Source organism: Moschus berezovskii, chromosome 2 (genome assembly GCF_049115385.1).
Source record: "Moschus berezovskii isolate FMDL1 chromosome 2, NW_MosBer_1.0, whole genome shotgun sequence".
In the NCBI taxonomy this organism is placed as follows: Eukaryota; Metazoa; Chordata; class Mammalia; order Artiodactyla; family Moschidae; genus Moschus; species Moschus berezovskii.
In genome coordinates this window covers 45,147,505-45,167,682 of record NC_142461.1, presented here as the reverse complement: position 1 = coordinate 45,167,682, position 20,178 = coordinate 45,147,505, and the positions used below count along the sequence as shown (strand labels likewise).

General features: G+C 39.0%; 1 protein-coding gene across 1 annotated transcript in view; it reads left to right on the top strand.

The window, feature by feature from the left end:
- Nucleotides 1-569: 569 nt before the first annotated feature.
- The window catches only part of CYP20A1 (cytochrome P450 family 20 subfamily A member 1), a 42,480-nt gene continuing 22,871 nt past the window's right edge, over nt 570-20,178 (top strand). Inside the window, exons 1-5 of the mRNA XM_055398781.2 lie at nt 570-767; nt 5,890-5,939; nt 6,552-6,718; nt 7,181-7,323; nt 17,861-18,028. Of these exons, the coding sequence (XP_055254756.2) occupies nt 696-767; nt 5,890-5,939; nt 6,552-6,718; nt 7,181-7,323; nt 17,861-18,028 (600 nt within the window). The 5' untranslated portion in view covers nt 570-695. The remainder of the gene's footprint in view (nt 768-5,889; nt 5,940-6,551; nt 6,719-7,180; nt 7,324-17,860; nt 18,029-20,178) is intronic.

Genomic DNA, 20,178 nt, shown 5'->3' with positions numbered 1-20,178 from the left:
TGAAAGTATTAAAACTATCCCATATATTAATTATATGATTCAATAAACCTGAAAATATTGTTTTAAAATAATTTATCAAAAAAATCTTTTCAGGGACCACAATGACGGAACAGGATAATTTGGCATTTCTGCCAACAGAAGACAAATGATGTCAAAATCTTGATCATAAAAATACAGAGATCATGCTGAAATAAAGGGAAGACTTATTTCATGAAATAAATACATAATAATTATGACTTATGTGTCCATATGTTTGATTCAAAAATCAGTAGACTGGTAGAACATCCAGACGTGCAACAACAATGATTAACTTGAGCTATTTTTATTTTGTTATATGTATTTCAAACCCACTTGGAAAACACTTGGTTAGGACAATAACTCCTAACGTTTTCCAGAAGGCGGGGTCCCTCTTTCTCCAGCAACTCGGCCCGGGAAACATGGGCGTGTTCAGAGTCGAATCCGCCGGAATCCTGCTTCGGGTCTCCCTGTTTCTCGGCGCCCGACGGCAGGGCTGACCACGGCACGCCCCCAGCGGCCCAGGCCACGCCCCCAGCGGCCCAGGCCACGCCCGGGCGACCTATTCGCTCGCAGGTCCCGCGGGCGCCCCGGCCCACTCCTCGGTCCCTCGGGTCCCGCCAGGCTGAGACGCTGCAGAGCAGCGCGGAACTGAGACGCGGTTCCCGGGCGGAGGCACCATGTTGGACTTCGCGATCTTCGCTGTTACCTTCCTGCTGGCGTTGGTGGGAGCGGTGCTCTACCTCTACCCGGTAACCGCCGTCCCGGCCCTCACGGGCTCTGGCCGCCGCCCGCATCCACGTCGCGCAGCCCGCAGCGGGCCGCAGGGAACGGGCCCCGGGGGAGGGCCCCCGCCCCCGCGCCCGCTCTGCCCCGCTCTGCCCGGCTCTGCCCCGCTCTGCCCCGCTCCCGGAGCACGTGACGCCTCGCGGGCGCGCGCGGCCGGCGCTGAAGACTGAGCAGGGCAGGAGGCTCGATCATCCTCGGACGCCGAGAGAAGCACGTACGGAGGCTCGGCGGAGCGGGCGCGGCCGCAGGGGCCTGAGAGCTGGTTCGCGGATTCGGCCTCCCTGTCCCCGCCGCGCCGCTGTGGAGGGCGGGTCCGAAGTGCTTCGGTGGCTTTCGGGCAGTAACTGCCCACCCCACTTCCATTTTCTAGTGTGTCTGAGAGGAAACTCCAGGCTGCTCGTCGCCTTTATCCATTACCAAGGATTTTCCCCCAGTGTTTCTTTTGTCGCCTGCTTTTCCGACTGTCTTTCGACTTTCATTTCTGAAATCTAAAGTCCTTAAGGTCCGGACCGGGTCTTGTTCCTCTTGGGCCTCACATGCTAAAGGGGTCGTGGAAGGAGCTTACAGCCAAGTGCTGTATTCAAGTCTGAATCTCCTTCTGACCTTTCTCTGCTTACCTTCTTCAGCCTCAAAAGATGCTTCTGAAAACAAAGAAGCTAATGGATGAGGAATCATCTACAAAGCAAGGTGGTGGTTTTGTAGAAAAAGTTGTAAAGCAACAGAATAACGGCAAACACATCACTGATATTGACAGAACATCTTAAATATTCTTGCTGGTAAATGAATTTGATTGGAATGTTAGAACTACCCAATCTGGAACTTTCAGGGTGTCTTTCTTTTCTGAGGAGAGAGAGGGAGTAGGGAAATGAGATTTCCAGGCAACTCACTTGAGATTCATGAAAGTAAAATAAGACTAGGCAGCATGCTGTGTTTTTCCTCTGCTGTTTTCCTTCAACTATGTGGCATCAGGGCAGTTGACAGAATATTGGATTTAATTAGGGTTCGTGTTTTGCTAGGTACTTTTGAGAAAAGGTTACGGGGCAAGGGAGTGATTAAAAGGGACAATGGAATCTGAGCCGGATGGCTGGAAAATGAGTATAGGAGTAAGTGGGTTTCGGAGAAGGCAATGGCAAGCCACTCCAGTACTCTTGCCTGGAAAATCCCATTGATGGAGGAGCCTGGTAGGCTGCAGTCCGTGGGGTCGCTAAGGGTCGGACACGACTGAGCGACTTCACTTTCACTTTTCACTTTCACACATTGGAGAAGGAAATGGCAACCCACTCCAGTGTTCTTGCCTGGAGAATCCCAGGGACGGGGGAGCCTGGTGGGCTTCCGTCTATGGGGTCACACAGAGTCGGATACGACTGAAGTGACTTAGCAGCAGCAGCAGCAGTAAGTGGGTTAACAGGCTGTTTGGGGTAAAAACAGTTTTTGGAGTCAAGATATTAAAAATAGAAGGAGAAGTAGGAGGTGCTTGGAAATTTGGAAGCTTGATGTTAAAACTCCAGGAATGGTAAAGTTACTGGTGTTGTCAAGGCCTAGTGCAACCATAGGAATGAACGGCTGAGATCAGGTGGAGTTTTGAGTTGGGGACAGATGAGTCAGGAAAGAAGACAAACTTCTCTAGGAATAAAAAGTCTAGGGGATGAAGGAAGACCTGGGGATTGTAGTCTTCGGCTTAGTGTGGTGTCTAATATATGTAAGGGAAAATGTCATAACAACATTCTGGATGGTCTCAAGGAAGATGAGGAAGGTGAGGCTGTGATTATCAGAGAGATTGAAGTTTTGCTGGGTTCTTCGAGGGGCATGCCAGGTGTGGGGATTGATCTTATTATTTTAGCTATTTCAGAGTTGTGAATGTAGTGAAGCACAGGGGAGTGTTTTGCCTGGTATTTTGGGGCTCACTCTTCATTTCTCATGTTGAAACATGGAGTCTGGTGTGGGAGCCATTTATCCAGAGCACACGGAGTTCTGAGGCTCTCTCTGCATACCTGCTGTTGGAGCTATAGACCTGTGATTAGGGCGAAGGGGAGGGGTTGTACTTAGTGTTTGCATAGAGGTTCTTTACTTGTGCCTGTCTGTAGTTTGGGGCAGATATCTCAGCATTTCTGTCATAATGCTATTCAGTGAGTTCGTTCAAATATTCAAAGACATCAGTTCAGTTCAGTCACTTGGTCATGTGTGAATCCTTGTGACCCCATGGACTGCAGCACACCAGGCTTCCCTGTCCATCACTAACTCCCAGAGCTTACTCAAACTCATGTCCATCACATCAGTGATGCCATCCAACCTTCTCATCCTCTGTCCTCCCCCTCTCCTCCTGCCCTCAATCTTGCCCAGCATCAGGGTCTTTTCCAATGAGTCACTTCTTCGCATCAGGTGGCCAAAGGATTGGAGTTTCAGCTTCAACATCAGTCCTTCCAATGAATATTCATGACTGATCTCCTTTAGGATGGACTGGTTGGATCTCTTTGCAGTCCAAGGGACTCTGAAGACTCTTCTCTAACACCACAGTTCAAAATCATCAATTTTTCGGTGCTCAGCTTTCTTTATAGTCCAGCTCTCACATCCATACATGACTGCTGGAAAAATTGCATAATCATGTTGGTTTGTTGGTAAAGTAATATCTCTGCTTTTATCTATTTTTATGGGAAGAAAATTCAGAATTGATATTCTCTTTGCCTTTGTTGTAAACCCTGTTTCCTGGGTGCCACATGAGTTTCTCTCTCCCTTTGTCTCTTTCTGTTTAAATTCTTTTATTTGCTGCAGTGCATCATTTTCCATAATTTCTTGAGGGAGTGTGCATGAAAAATTTTTTGAAATCTTGCTTGTTTGAAAATCTATTTTTTCTAGCTTCACACTTGAATGATAGCTTGGCATGGTATAAAATTCTAGGTTGGAAACAGTTTTCGCTTAAGATTATCGGGGATGCCCCCACCAACCTGTTATTCCTGAATCTGGAATCTCAAGGTCTCTTCCAGAAGAATGGCAGTCACAGAAATGATGTCTGATGGATCTGTATACTGACTTTTTGCTTATTGTTGAAGTCTTCCATCTTACTCTGCCTTTGTGGTTACAAGTACAAATCTGATTGCTTCCTGTGGGAATCCTTTGCAGACCCCAGAGGAGGCCTCTCAAGGTCAACTAATCACTGCTCTAACAACTTAACACTTCCAAAGAAACTGGTCAGATTATTCATCCACTGTTGCCTCCTCTCCCATTCTCTTTGTCCTTATTTTGTTCTTTTTTATTTCTTCACTTTCATTTTTTGGGATTTTAGGAAGAGATCACTGATGAGTGTTGTCAATCTACCATGTTTAAAGAGAAGTCAGGAAGCTCGCTTCAGTCATTAATAACTTCAATCTAGAAAATAACAAGTAGGGTCTTTTTTTTTTTTCTAGTATCACTGACTTTTAATTATGGAGTTCCTTCCATTCTTTCCCCCACTTTTTATATATTAAACTTGACAAGTTTCCATTGTTGATGAGACTGTAGGACAAAATCTTACATTGTAGGTTTCATTGTCATCAGTTAAAGGCAAGGTGCACATACTATTGTCTAGATAGTATTCTTGTAGTATGTAGTAGAAATTGTAAAACTCCTTCGTTAGTACTGTTGAACTTAGTATATCTCTTGGCATACATAATCCAAAGGAGGAAAAAAGTAAAGTTGTACAGTGATTTTCATGGCACTACCTGTAACAATGAGAAAATGAAGGAAATAGCCTAGATGTTTTACAACCTATAGTAGCAACATGATTATGCAATTTTGAACATGTAATGGAAGACAGTTTAAACTTTAAATGTTCAAATAAATAACTATTTATTTATATAATGTTAAGTAGGAGGCAAAAGGGGCAGAATGCCAAACTCTGATTATTACCTAGTTAAAATCATAGACAAAATTCAGAATTGATTCTAAAGTTGAATATTTTAGGTTATTCTTTCTATAGATATTTAGCTAATTTAAAAATTATAAGAAGTCTTATTTTAAAAGTGATATGCTTGTTGTAAGATAAAATAAAAATGCTAATCTCTAAATACAGTAACCATAAACCCAGTACAAAATTGTAAAAAATTAAAATTCCCCCCAACGTTTTTATAGTTCATTCTTCAGAGGTTGTCACTTTAACAATTTGCTATAAATTATTTTGTTATTTATTTGTATACCAGGTGATCTCTCTGACTCTATGACTCTGATAATGATAACTACATTAAAGCAAAAGATAAATGTGTGTGTGTGTGCTCACTTGTGCAATCATATCCTTTGTGACTCTTTGTGACCCCATGGACTGTAGCCTGCCAGTTGCCTCTGTCCATGGAATTTTCCAGGCAAGAATACTGGAGTGGGTTGCTGTTCCCGTCTCTAGGGGACCTTCCCAACCCAGGGATCAAACCTGAGTCTCCCATGTCTCCTGCGTTGGCAGGTGGATTCCTTGAAAGTGAAAGTCACTCAGTCGTGTATGACTCTTTGCAACTTCATGAACTATACAGTCCATGGAATTCTCCAGGCCAAAATACTGGAGTGGTTAGCCTTTCCCTTCTCCAGGGGATCTTCCCAACCCAGGGATTGAACCCAGGTCTTCTGCTTTGAAGGCGGATTCTTTATCAGCTGAGACACAAGGGAAGCCCGGCGGATTCCTTACCACTACACTAACCTGGGAAGTCCTAAAAGATGAATATCACTTTGTATTTTGACAAATTCATTGACTTGAAAGAGGAGAACTATTTTAGGAATGACACTATTATAATTATGACATTAAATTTTTTGAAAGCTGAGCCAGATGAGACCATTTTTAGTCTCAGAACAAAGAAAAATGTACTTGGTTTTATATATTAATTGATATATAATGGATGTTAAATTCTTCTAAAATGTTAGTTTAATTGACAGAGAGGAGGAATATTAGGATAATTCTTTTAAGTAAAAAGAATCCAGTTTTTTAATTTTAGTGTAGAAATAATCTCTGGAATTCAACCAAATTGAATAACCATCATTTAAGGTCCTGCATGTGTCAGCAAAACACATCTGACTTATGGGATATATGATCATTCATTATACTAAATTATTTAAATTTTTTTCCCTAAGGCTTCCAGACAAGCTGCAGGAATTCCAGGCATTACTCCAACAGAAGAAAAGTGAGTTGGCTTTTTGACTTTTTTAAATCAGGTAAAGTCAGCTCTTAATTTTTGGATAAAAACTAAACCATATCTTTAGATTGCTCAGTTTATTTAGTGCCTTTGTTTTCTTTAAACTTGTGTTTGGGCATACCACCTAAACTTTGTTAATAAAGAAAGCCTGTATAAATCAAAACCTTTAATTTCTTTCACTTCCCCTAGCCAGAGAGTGTTGAAAACAGAAAGATAGGATTAAGATAGAATAAGAAAAAATTGCCATAGCTGATTTAAATTCACCTGTGATTTAATAGCCAGTGGTGGCTTCCATTGCTGTCTCAGAATGAGGTGCTGCAAAATTGGATCATTTTCCAGTGTCTTAAGTCAGATGTTCCTTGTGCAGCTTTGTTGATGTGAAGTGTTATGAAGTCTCAAAATATCAGACAAATTCATATCTAAATGTGGCTACCAAAAGTGAGAAGTCAAATATAATACAGTTTTGGATTTTGCAGTAATTTGATTTTCGTTTATCTTTGTTTTCATCTGTTGACACAGTTAATTCAGGATCAACTAGTATTTTTGTTTTTCTAATTCTTCCATATTAAATTATTTTGTCAAATATTGCTCTTTTTTCAGAGATGGTAATCTTCCAGATATTGTGAACAGTGGAAGTTTGCACGAGTTCCTGGTTAATCTGCATGAGAGATACGGGCCTGTGGTGTCTTTCTGGTTTGGCAGGCGCCTTGTGGTTAGTTTGGGCACTGTTGATGTACTAAAGCAACATATCAACCCCAATAAGACACGTAAGCCTGATTTTCTTTCTGATTAGCTGATCCTTATCTTTTAAGAATAGATGTCTCCAAATGAAGGTCCATACACTGCTTTTAGGAATAGCTAACATTTATTAAATATATGTCAGACATTGTGCTGAAGTCTTTATATTAATCACCTCACTTCACTTCAGACACAGTATTTTTAAATGATCATTTTCTTCCTTCAATTTATAGATATATATGAAAAAAATCCCAGTGCAAATGCCAACAGGATTTTTTTTTTGAACCTGAAAAAATAGTTCAAGGGTACATCTGAAAGAGTAAAGGTGTAAGAGCATTTGGGCTTCCCAGGTGGCTCAGTGGTAAAGAATCCACCTGCTAATTCAGGAGATGTGAGTTTGATTCCTGGATGAGGAAGATTCCCTGGAGTAGGAAATGATTTTTTTTAAGTGATTACTTTGACTTACAAATGTTTAATCATGTCTGTTTCAGTGGACCCTTTTGAAACCATGCTGAAATCATTATTAAGGTATCAGTCTGATAGTGGGAATGTGAGCGAAAACCACATGAGGAAAAAATTGTATGAAAATGGTGTGAATAATTGTCTGCGGAGTAATTTTGCTCTCCTGCTAAAGGTAAACTTGTTTGACCTGGATTTCTGTTTTACAGATAATAGTATATGGATCTTCCTTGATTTACAATGGGGTTATGTCTTGATAAACCCATTGTGAACTAAAAAAATACCATAAGTTGAAAATGCATTTAGAATACACTTAACCTGCTAGACATCATAACTTAGTAGCCTAGCCTGCTTTGTATGTACTCAGAACACTTATGCTAGCCTGCAGTTGGGCAAAATCATCTAAAACTAAGCCTTGTTTTATAATAGAGTGTTGAATAGCTCATGTAGTTTATTGAATATTGTATAGAAAGTGAAAACCAGATGGTTGTCTAGGGACAGAATGTTTGTATGCTTAAGGGCTGTTCACTGTCATGATCACCAACGTGGCTGACTGTAAACTGTGGCTGCTGTTGCACCCAGCATTATGAGAGTATCGCACCTCCTATCACTCACCCAGGAGAAGATCAAAATAAAAATAATTCAGAGTATAGTTTCTTTTGAATGCCTGTTGCTTTTCTGCCCTGTTGAAAATTGAAAAATTGTAGGTTGGAGACCATCTGTATATTTTGGCTGTTAGTGTGTCTTTGTCTTTGCTATTCTTACCTTCTTTCTCAGCTTATTTTTATTCTCCTGAAATTCTGAAACAGAAACAAAAGCAAAACAATTTTAACACCTAGACTTCCTGTGTAAGTTGGAATGATGGGAGTGAAGAGAAACTGAAGAAAGTTTTTTTAAATTAAAACCTTATGTTTCTTTACTTTTTAAAAGTAATTTATTTTTTAATTGAAGGATAATTGCTTTACAGAATTTTGTTGTTTTCTGTCAAACCTCAACATGAATCAGCCATAGGTATACATATATCCTCTCTCTTTTGAACCTCCCTCCCATTTCCCTCCCAATCCCACCCATCTAGGTTGATAAAGAGCCCCTGTTTGACTTTCCTGAGCCATACAGCAAATTCCCATTGGCTATCTATTTTACATATGGTAATGTAAGTTTCCATGTTACCCTCTCCATACATCTCACCTTCTCCTCCCCTCTCCCTATGTCCGTAAGTCTATTCTCTAAGTCTGTTTCTCTACTGCTGCCTTGTAAATAAATTCTTCAGTACCATTTTTCTAGATTCCATACATATGTGTTAGAATACAATGTTTATCTTTCTCTTTCTGACTTACTTCATTCTTTATAATGGAAGAACCTGAAGAAATTTTTAGAGCAGTAGATTTGTATCAATAGATTTGTTCTTTGTTTTTGGACCTGACTCAAAACCAGCAGCACGTAGACTCTTTAGTTGTGGCATGCAGACTCAGTGCATCTCAAAGTTATTTATTTTGTTGTGTGTTTAATGTAACTTCTTGGGAAATAGCAATATGGTATAGAGCAGAGACACTAAGTTTGGAGAAAAGGCTTTCAATCTTATTTCTGTCATTTAGTATCTGCATGATTGACCTTTGTGAGTTTTTATTGCCTACGCTGTGCAGTATGTGGATCTTAATTCCTTGACCAGGGATTAAACCCATGCCCCCTGCATTAGAAGTTCAGAGTCTTAACCACTGGACCACCAAGAAAGTCCTATTGCCTTATCTTAAATTGAAGATGATATTAATAGCACCCACATTACAAATTTGCTGTGAGGATTATGTGAGATCATGATGTAAAATTCCTAACATCAAGTCTTACAGCACAGTCAGTACTCAAAAAAATACCTTTCCTTCTTCTGCTTGAGGTTTTCCTGCCATTTGTTTCCTGCTTCCCTCACTCCTTATATTTTTCCTGCTCCTCTGAAACTGTATCTCCTTGTTAATGTTTCCAGTTTATCTAATGTGTTACTTCTTTCATGCTGGGATTTTATAGTTGATGGACCTATATCTGTCCCATTTGAAAGGTTACATGGTAGTCCTTTCTGTTCTATATAGAGTAAACCCACATACACTCACAAGTACACAAATACATCCCACTGTCTCTCACATTACATAGAGTAAATAATTTAAAAAATCATGACAATTTAAATAAAAATAGAATACTATAACACACATCTATATTCTCATCAATAAACTTTTTAACAGTTATCAAATTCGACGCAGTCTTACTTTATCTTTCCCCTACTTAACTCCCCTGTTTTCTTTTTGGATTGTATTTGAGCAGATTCCAGACATCATACAATGAGGACATGCTTTTTCAAGGACTTAACAGGATTTAGCATGTAGCAGCTACTTGGTCAGTTTTCTTTGACCTTAACTATGTTCATTCCTTCTAAAAATGTTCAGACTGCACATTCTAAGCACTTTTGTGACTTTTTTGAGTTGTAGAATAGTTGATAATTCTTAAGAGGATACCATTTTGATTCATCCTACAGTAACTACTTTTTAAAAAATTATATTTCATAAATACTTAATGCCATTTTTTCCCTTATTCTCCAATTCTGTTTGGAACTCACACTTTATATTCAAGATTTGAGACTGGCTTGAGTCTGGCTCAAATCTCAAACTTACTGGCTTCCAAGTGAGTTTACTGGAAGCATTAATTAATATGTTGGCTCCTCTCTGCACAGTTTTGCTTCCGAAAAGAAACTGAACAAGGCTTTTACTCATAGCTGCTGATTAGTCTTTCTCCTTTCCAGTTCCCTTTTCTCACTGATGGCCACTATTCAGAGGGCCATCAGGAGATTTGTATATCAGATGTCTACCTACTCATCGTTGTCGGTACTATTCTGTATTATGATGTTCTCTGGACCTCTCAGGCTGCCTGCTTGGGTTGTCATAGCTGGTCCTGTCACACCCAGTTGTCCTCCTGAAAGCACTTATGTTACCTCTGTCTAAGCATTCATGAATCAGAATCTTTCTTTCTATTCTGTTTAAATACCTTACATTTGACCATAAGAATCTTAGTGTTTAATTGTATATCTCCGGGAATTTTACCCATTTTTCTCTTTGCTTTGCTTCCAGTGATTATGCTTTTCAGTACTTTTTATTGTTAAAAGCTTTAATTAGTCTTTCTTCTTTGCTTCAAACTGAGTAATTCAAACTTCTTTAATCTTTTATCATAGGCTCTATTTCCCAAATGTTCAATCTTTTTATTGTTTATCTGTATTGTGGTTTTTTTCCTCTCCTGTCTGATCAAAGGCAAATCAAAGTGGAAATTACTTCCCAATTTTAACATTTCTCACCATCATATTTTCAAGCTTTGGTGTATAGACTATGTCCATACATGAGAAATGTGTTTCAGGCTTATAGTGTCAACCCCTTAGCACAAGCCAGTTACTTAGCTTATTCATCAGTCAGAAATACCGAGTAATATTTAATCAACAAGCACATGATTGAAGAGGACGTAGTCTGAGCATCCTCCTCCTCCCTGCTAATGGTTTTCTGTAGAACAGGGGCGTTTACCAGAGTTATCACTCCAAAGTAAGTTAATTTCATACTGACATGACAAACCTTTTCCTTTTTTTTTTTTGATCCAGATCCGAGTTCTGTGTTCTGACTCTTCTCTAACCCTCTCAGACCTCATCCTGTAAGTTCTGGCTCCTTCCTGCCCTGACTTTCTCTGCTTCAAGGCTGTGTGTGAACCTGCACTCTAATTCTGTGAGTGTAATTTCTCTCTTCAGTGCTTCAACCCCGTATGCTCCTTTGACTTTTGAGTTAAACTATGATTTAACAAATATTTCTGGATCTTAGAATTTATGACAGTTTTCCAAAATCCTCTTAGTTGACAGTTCATTAGTCATATGTTAATAACCAAAATTATTGAACTCATTGATTTAACACTGTCAGATGAAGCTTAACAGATTGTTAGCATTCCCATCTAATGTACATAACCAAGATTCATAAACTAAATGAGATGCACATAAACTTCTAGCAGATGCACTAGCTTTGTGTCTAGAGTAAAAACTGACACGAATCATATCTAATATTTGCATTATATTGTAGAGTACTGTGTAAAACAAATGGATGAGCAGATCCTAGTACAGTTCTGTGATACAAATGATAGTATTGATGATAAAATTTTTATGGCCATGGCTTAAAAGAGGGTAAAAAAAAGACTTTACCAGCATAGATGGAAAGCATTTAATCTGTTCGTTACATAATCAGCAATGATCTGGTACTGTGGGGAGATATTCACAGTGAAATTCTCTGATAAGTCCCATGTTGTCCTAATAGGTTTTTAGGATACCATTTGGATCCCAGATTTGGTGTTTGGAGTACCGTTTTCAGGTTTTTTCTTTTTTTAGTGTGTAATATTTCACAGAAGAAAGATCACCCGAAAACTGTTGAGTAGTCATCACTGAGAACTGAAGAAAGATATATCCTGGACTTCATTTAAAAACCAGCTAGGCACAAAGCTCTTTATTAAGAAAAAGATATAAGCCCCAATAGGAACATGGCTAAAAAAGTGAACATGCAGTACTTTATGGAAAACATGTAGAGGGCCATTAAATTTGAAGCATATCCAGAGCCTATCAGTAATTATCATGAAATAAACCAATTAAAGCAATGTTGGGATTTTTTTACTTGTTAGACTGATAGAGATTTTATAAAATGACAACACTTAGTACTCTCCAAGGTATGGAAAATGGGCATTTTACTGATAAGAGTATAAGTTGATATATGCTTTCTCCAGTGCAGTGTGATAAAAGCTTAAAAAACGACTTCTTAACTCATAAATTTCATGTCAAAAGAAGCCAGATGGCAAAGATGACTATTGAAGCATTGTTTATTGAGGCAGAAATTAGAAAATACTTGAATGTCCAGTAGTAGAGGATTATTTGAATCACAAATCCTTGCAATGGATGAGGATGAAAACGTTAAGAAAGATGATAAAGACATTTATTTACTGACATGGGGAGATGGCTTTAAGGTGATATGTTAGTTTGCTAGGGCTAGCGTAACAAAGTACCATAGCCTTGCTGGCTTAAACAACAGAAATGTATTGTCTCGCAGTTCTGGAGGCTGTTTGTTGGTCCAGGATTCTGGTGTCAGCACAGTTGGTTCCTTCTGAGAGCCTCGAGGAAAAGTCTGTTTCATGCCTCGATCCTAGTTGCTGGTAGTTTTCTGACCATTTTGTACATCTATCACCTCAGTCTCTGCCTTCTTGTTTATAATAAGGTCTCCCTGTGTGTGTTTATGTTTGTGTGTGTGTGTTTCAGTGTCCAAATTTCCCCTTTTTAAAAGGACATAGTCATATTGTGTTAAGGCCTTAATGTGCACATATTAAATTATCTGCAAAGAACCTATTCCCAGATCAGGTCACATTCACAGGCGTTGCAGGGGTTAGAACTTCAGGATCTTTTTTTTGAGGGGGACACAGTTCAACCCATAACAGATGATAAGTGAAAAAACCAATATATACAGAATAGTTTGTAGAGAATTATTACATTATTCAAAGTATACCTCTGTACACACATATATGTGCACATATACATAGACACACTATAGAAAAACATGAGAAGCTGTATGAAAAATCCTCTCTAATTATCACTACTGGTTTATAGGGTGATTTAAATTTCTGTATTTTCATTTATGTTATTTTTTATTATTATTTTCTACATATTAATTTGCTTTTACACTAACCTGTGTTACTATCCAAAAAAAAAACAGTGAACCTCTTGACTATCAGTGATAGTCTTAATATTCATTAAATTTTCATTAGAAACAGCTTAATAATGTTGATTTTGTTGTTCAATCTCTAAGTCATGCTGACTCCTTGCCACCCTATGGACTACAGCACTCCAGACTTCCCTGTCCTTCATATCTCCCGGAGTTTGCTCAGATTCACGTCCATTGAGTCCATGATGCTCTCTCGCCCTCTTCTCCTCATGCCCTCAGTCTTGCCCAGACCCAGGGTCTTTTCCAGTGAGTCAGCTCTTCGCATCAGGTGGCCAAAGTATGGGAACTTCAGCTTCAACATCAGTCCTTACAATGAATATTCAGGGTTGATTTCCTTTAGGATTGGCTGGTTTGATCTCCTTGCTGTCTAAGGGACTCTCAAGTGGCTTATTCAGCACCACATTTTGAAAGTATCAATACTTCATGGTGAAGAGAAAGGGAAAAAGTGGCAGAAGCAGTGACAGGTTTTCTTTTCTTGTGCTCCAAAATCACTACAGTGATTGCAGTCATGAAATTGAAAGACACACCTTATAAGGAAAGTTATGATAAACCTTGATAGCATATTTGAAAGCAGAGACATTACTTTGCCAACAAAGGTCCATATAGTCAAAGCTATGGTTTTTCCAGTGGTTATGTATGGATGTTAGAGTTGAACCATAAAAAAGGTTGAGTACCAAAGAATTGATGCTTTCAAACTGTGGTGCTGGAGAAGACTCTTGAGAGTCCCTTGGACTGCAAGGAGATCCAACCAGTCAATCCTTAAGGAAATCAACCGTGGATATTCATTAGAAGGACTGATGCTGAAGTTGAAGCTCCAATACTTTGGCCACCTGATGAGAAGAGCTGACTGATTGGGAAAAGATCCTGATGCTGGGAAAGATTGAGTGCATGAGGAGAAGAGGGTGACAGAGGATGAGATGGTTGGGTGGCCTCACCAACTCAGTGGACATGAGTTTGAGCAAACTCGGGGAGATGGCAAAGGACAGGGAAGCCTGGCGTGCTGCAGTTCATGAGGTTGCAAGGAGTTGGACGTGACTTAGCAACTGAACAAGTTCAACAAGCTTGTTTTGATGAACAGATACTAATTTTAGTTTAGTCTGGCTTTTTTCTTTTCATTTTTGATTTTATGGTTACTGCATTTTAAATCTTTTGTAAAACGTCTTTAACCTATTGTAATGAATATATTAATTTAAGGTTTGTTCTCAGAGTTGTCATATTTATCTTTCAAACTTTGATATATAATCTGTTTAGTGTTTATTACTGTGCAAAGAACGAGGAAGGGATTAACATTTTTTCCCCATATGATTATCCAGTTGATCCAGCGTAACATTGAAAAGATCATCCTTTTTCCATTGTACTGTAATATTCCTTTTATCATAAACCAGGTAACTGTATAGGTCACTTGATGTATGTATAGTTTTGTTGGCCGGAGAAAAGTCTGCAACCTAAAAATTATGTTTTATTTGGGGACCTTAGTGGGAACAGTAGCATGGGGAACAGCCTCTCAGATGGCTCTGAGGAACTGTTGTTTAAAAATTTTGTTTATTAATTTTATTTATTTCTCATTGTGCTGGGTCTTCATTGGTGCACTGTCCTTTCCTTAGTTGTGGAGAACTGGGGCTACTATCGAGTTGCAGAGTGCAGGCTTCTCACTGTGGTGGCTTCTCCTGTGAAGCATGGGCTCTTGGGCATGTGCGCTCAGTAGTTGCAGCTCCCAGGCTCTAGAGCAGAGGCTCAGTGGTTGTGGTATACAGGCTTAGCTACTCACAGCACATAGGATTTTCGTGGATCAGAGATCGACCCCTGTCTCCTGCTTTGCCAGACAGATTCTTTACCACTGAGCTACCAGGGAAGCCCTATGGAATTGTTCTAGAGAGGTAAGGGAGAAGCCAGGATATACTCCTGTGTATCCTGAGAAAACTGTGTAGTCAAACATCAAAAGACTACTGCTGATCACAAAAACAAGACTTCACAAATTAGTTACTTTAGTGCTTTTCTTCATATGAGAAATTTATTTAAGAGTCTGGACTCATTAAAATAATTCCTTAGATATACATCTACTTACCTAGGACCATCTATCTAGTCAAGGCTATGGTTTTTCCACTGGTCATGTATGGATGTGAGAGTTGAACTATAAAGAAAGCTGAGGGCCGAAGAATTGATGCTTTTAAACTGTGGTGTTGGAGAAGACTCTTGAGAGTCCCTTGGACTGCAAGGAGATCCAACCAGTCCATTCTAAAAAGGAAATCAGTCCTGAATATTCATTGGAAGGACTGATGTTGAAGCTGAAACTCCAGTCCTTTGGCCACATGATACAAAGAGCTGACTCATTGGAAAAGACCCTGATGCTGGGAAAGATTGAGGGCAGGAGGAGAAGGGGATGACAGAGGATGAGGTGGCTGGATGGCATCACTGATTCAATGAACATGAGTTTGGGTAAACTCGGGGGGCTAGGTGATGGTCAGGGAGGCCTGGCATGCTGCAGTCCATGGGGTCGCAAAGAGTCAGACACGACTCTTGAGCGACTGAACTGAACCTAGGACCAGTATCCTGTTTTTCTTCATTCTGAATCCCCTCAGGGTACGCTGTGTTGGGAGGAGGGGCTACTGTGACTGATGGCTTGATGGTGGCAAAATGCCTTGTTTATTGGAATGGTAGGCAACATTCCTTGTCCACAATGTTATGGAATTTTCCAATCCATGAATATGGAAGAATACCCTTCCACTTTTTTGTTTTTAGTTTTGGTCTTTAGTTTTTCTCAGTAATTTTTTCACTTTTAAGAGATCTTATATATCTTTATTAAATTTACTCTTACATAATTAGTAGTTTTTAAAAAATACTGTCATGGTACAGTTTTTAAATTTCTTTTTTATTTGTTATATATATACATTTTTATTGATTTCTGCATGTTGATCTTATTTATAGTCATTAACCTTGCCAAATTCCCTTATTAACTCTAAAGGTTTATCATGATATCTGAGCTCTCATTCTCTTAGTTGTCTCTTCTCCCAATCTCTTCCTTCCCTGTCTTCTAGGCCTGTTTATTGCTCATCCCAATTGTTGTTTCATTCACCAGCTGTTGCAGCCAATACCTGCACCTTTAAATGTTTTCAGAAGAAGTCACCTAGGAACCTGTCTTAGCTGTAGGAATGCTCAGAATTGGGCAAGACAGGGACAGTCCTTAATGGGAATTTTCAGGTTAAGACTCACGGCCACAATTTTTTGACCAAAATGACTGTATTGCTTTCTCGCAATTTGCATCAGGAGTATGTGTTGCTGTTGTCTTAGCTGCTACTTCTCTGGGATATGGGAATCAGAACCAGGTTGTTTAAAATGCCTCTGTACTTCCTTATCTCAGAGCAGCTGCTTCTTTGTTCATCAAGCCTTCCCTTGATTGTTTTTTTACCATATTCCAGAGTTTTTCAGAAGTTGATTCTGATAGCTTAGCTAGCTCATTACTTAATTTTGGGGAGGGATAGAGCCTTTGGGTTCCCTAATTGTCCATTTTCAGTGACCATTTTGGTCACCAGTGGTGATGGTGCTTTTACTAGAGCTGTTTTCTGCAATGCTATTGCCTTTTGGCTACCACTGAGATGGGGAGAGAAAGGAAATCAAGTAATGTTAGGTTAAAAACATCAAAGAACTCACTGTCTTACCAAGGTCCATTTGTTCCTGTTGAATAGACACTTCACATGGTATTGAGTTTTGGTTAATTGCCAAAGTGCTAAAATGGTTAATGTTAGTTGGTTAGTGGTTTTGCACGTATTTTCATTGTTTTAGAGGCAGAGTGAGATCACCAGAGTCTCACTCCACCATTCTGGAAGTCAGTCCCTCTTCTGGAACTTTTTGAAACAGAATTGTAATGGGAAATATAAAGATATAATAAATTTTCAAAATTTATGATAGTGGCATATGTGTGGATCAGTGAAACCCTTTACCCTATGGCAAAACTTTCATGGAGTTGATATGGCAAAGTAGGTTAAATCTGAGTTCCTAACATGAAAGGGTCTACATATATTTTACTTTATAAACCTAGTTACTGTGTTTTCTGATGTAAGTATGATTATCCCTATCACAGCAACCATGAAAAGTGGGAGATGGCATCCCTGTTTAACTTTTGAGACACCTACACCTTGGAAGAGTCAAGCAAATTGCTCAAAGTTACATTGCTTCTAAGTGACAGAGCCAGAAGTAAACCCAGGATTTTTTGACTCCAAAGCTTTTGATCTCTTTATTACACATTGTTGGGCTTCCCTGGTGGCTCAGAGGTTAAAGCATCTGCCTGCAATGCGGGAGACCTGGGTTCGATCCCTGGGTTAGGAAGATCCCCTGGAGAAGGAAATGGCAACTCACTCCAGTACTCTTCCCTGGAGAATCCCATGGACAGAGGAACCTGGTGGATTACAGTCAGTGGGATCACAAAGAGTCAGATACAACTGAGCGACTTCACTTTCACTTTCTTTACACATGGTGTTTTGTTCCACAGGGATTTGATGAATGTTCAGTGGATGAAGGAATGACAGAGACCCTGAGAGGTTTCCGTCACTGAAGCTTATCTAAGACTTTCACACATTTGTATACTTATTGTTTACTAGATGACAGCTCCTCTGTGGTGAATCTTTACTATTTTTAATTTGATACTAAGACTCTAATATTGAAAGTTCCTTTAGGTTCAAGGTTTTCCCAGCCTTTAAATGACTTATATTTTCTGTTCTTATTGTCATGGTTGTTTTGTGTTACATATCAGCCCTTTGACAGAGTCTGAACCTAAACTACTAGAGATGTAATTATTGGTAGAGCCAGTGTTAGTCTGACAGATCAAGTAAACACCTGAATGCTTGCCTTGGTTACAGAATTGAACTCTATGAAATGAATCTACTTGCTGGAGTTCTCTAAGATTTAGCAGGAGGGAATAGAAAATCATTGTGGTTTTCTGTTCTGTTTCAGCTTTCAGAAGAATTATTGGATAAATGGCTATCGTACCCGGAGTCCCAGCATGTCCCCCTCTGCCAGCATATGCTTGGCTTTGCTATGAAGTCTGTTACACAGATGGTAATGGGCAGTACATTTGAAGATGAACAGGAAGTCATTCGCTTCCAGAAGAATCATGGCACAGTAAGTCTAGGACCAGACTTAAAGTTTACTCTTTCGTCAAATTGGATACTTGAGGAATGTAGACCTCCCCTCTTAAAAAGAAGTTTTAAGATTCTGTCGTACAGAATGTCCTTGTTTGTGGCTAAAAACAATGAAAGAAAGATAATTGTTGTTTTTTTAAAAAAATTTAAGAATTACCTTTTTAAGCAGTTACCTTTTGAAATTTAAAAAAATGACTCAAAAATTTTTCTTGAATACTTAGCAAGTACGTCAGGAGTTCCCTGGTGGCCCAGTGGTTAGGATTCTGGGCTTCCACTGCTGTGGCCTGGATTCAGTCCCTGACTGAGGAACTGAGATCCTGCAAGTTGTGTGGCTTGGTAGAAACAAAAATAAGAACCAAGTGTGTTACAAAACAATGCTAATTTCTGGGATAAAGAGGAAAACTGTACTTAGTAGAACTAGACTATATCCTCTATTGAAAGAAATTAAAGTTCATGCTAATGAATATGATTTCAAAAAAGGATAATTCAGTTGAAGATTGAGTTACTGTTTGCCTTTTCTGGACTCTCATATGGACTTTATTATTCTCTATCTTTACCAGTCTCAACATTATATTAATTTGTTTTGAATTGTACTTAAGTCATTTATTTCACTGAAGTTGTGGATCTCTGATCAGTTATTCCTTATTTTCTTCAAATCTATTAAAACAGGTTAAATAATCAGTGCAATGCATGTAAAACAAAATCACTAGGAACTGTGGCTTAATACTGTGTCACTGTTTAATATTATCCTTTTTCCCATTAAGGTGGTTTTATTACTTGTGTTTGATGATTGAAAAATGTCCAGATCTTAGAAAATGTTCACATGTTCAGGAGTGTTAAAACTGGAAAAAATCTCCCTAAATTCCACTTCCTAGAATAAACTACTCAGGGTATCCAGGTAAAGTAAACTGGCTAAAGGATTCCTAAAATGTTTTCCTATTTTAATGAAGAATCAATTTTTGACTCAGTTGTTGATGTCTGATTTTTTTTAATGTTGATGAGACAGCATTTTTAAAAAAGGAACTCCACTGTTATTTCTAGGATTTTATTCCAAGCTGCTGATACCTGTTCCTATTCTGGGTTTTTTTTTTTTTTAATGTTTTATATATTTATTACACATGCAGCATGTGGAATCTTAGTTCCCCAACCAGGGATTGAACTCATGCCCTCCATTGGGAGCTCAGAGTCTTAGCCACTAGACCACCAGGGAAGTCCCTATTCTCAGTATTTTTAAGCAGACATTTTCTTTACCTTTCTTTCCTTAGAATTTCAAAGTAGAAATAATAATTTCAAGCGTATAGAAAAGTGGCAACTAGTACTCGGAACTCCCATGACATCCTTCAGCTGTTGTTTACATTTTGCCCCATTTACTTTTCTCATTCAGTATCCGTCTGTCCATCCATCCTTGCATGCATTCCTCTCCTCCTTACCCAAAACATTTGAGAGTAGACACTTTACTTCTTTCCCCCTAAATACTTCAGTGTGTACATCACAAAAACAAGAATATTCTCTCATATAGCAACAAAATAGTTGTCAGACTTGGGAAATTTAGCTTTCATATCATATTTTTATCAAGAGCCCATATTCAGATTTCTTCACTTTTAGTGGTCAAACATGAAATGGTTTTTCATCTTTTCTTTGTTTCTTGATGTTGACTTTTTTTTTTTAAGTACAGGCCAGTTATTTTGTAAAATGTCCCTCATTTGGGTTTAATTTGACTAGATTCAAATTACATGCTTTTGTGTGTGACTAGGTGCAAATTCTCTATTTTTGCAGGAATCTGTTTTTTTTTTTTAATGTTACTGCAAGTTGTCAAAGGAAAGTTTTCAGACCATAATCATGACCTAAAATCCTGCCTTAAGTGATTTGTAATGTCCTTAATGTCTGATCTTTAATGTCTGAAACTCTAAGGGGTTGCTGTTGTCCAGCCAAGCCACGAGAAGTACTAACTGGGTTGTGAATGCAGAGGCAACATTAGCTGCACCATGCCTACTGCTTGGCTGTCCATACTTGGGGGATGTCATCCGCTCTAAGATGCGTTTCTATTGCACAGGTGTTAACGTGAAAAAATGTACATCTCACACCCAGTTGCATACTGTGTTTCTGAATTGCCCTCCAGAAACACGGTCC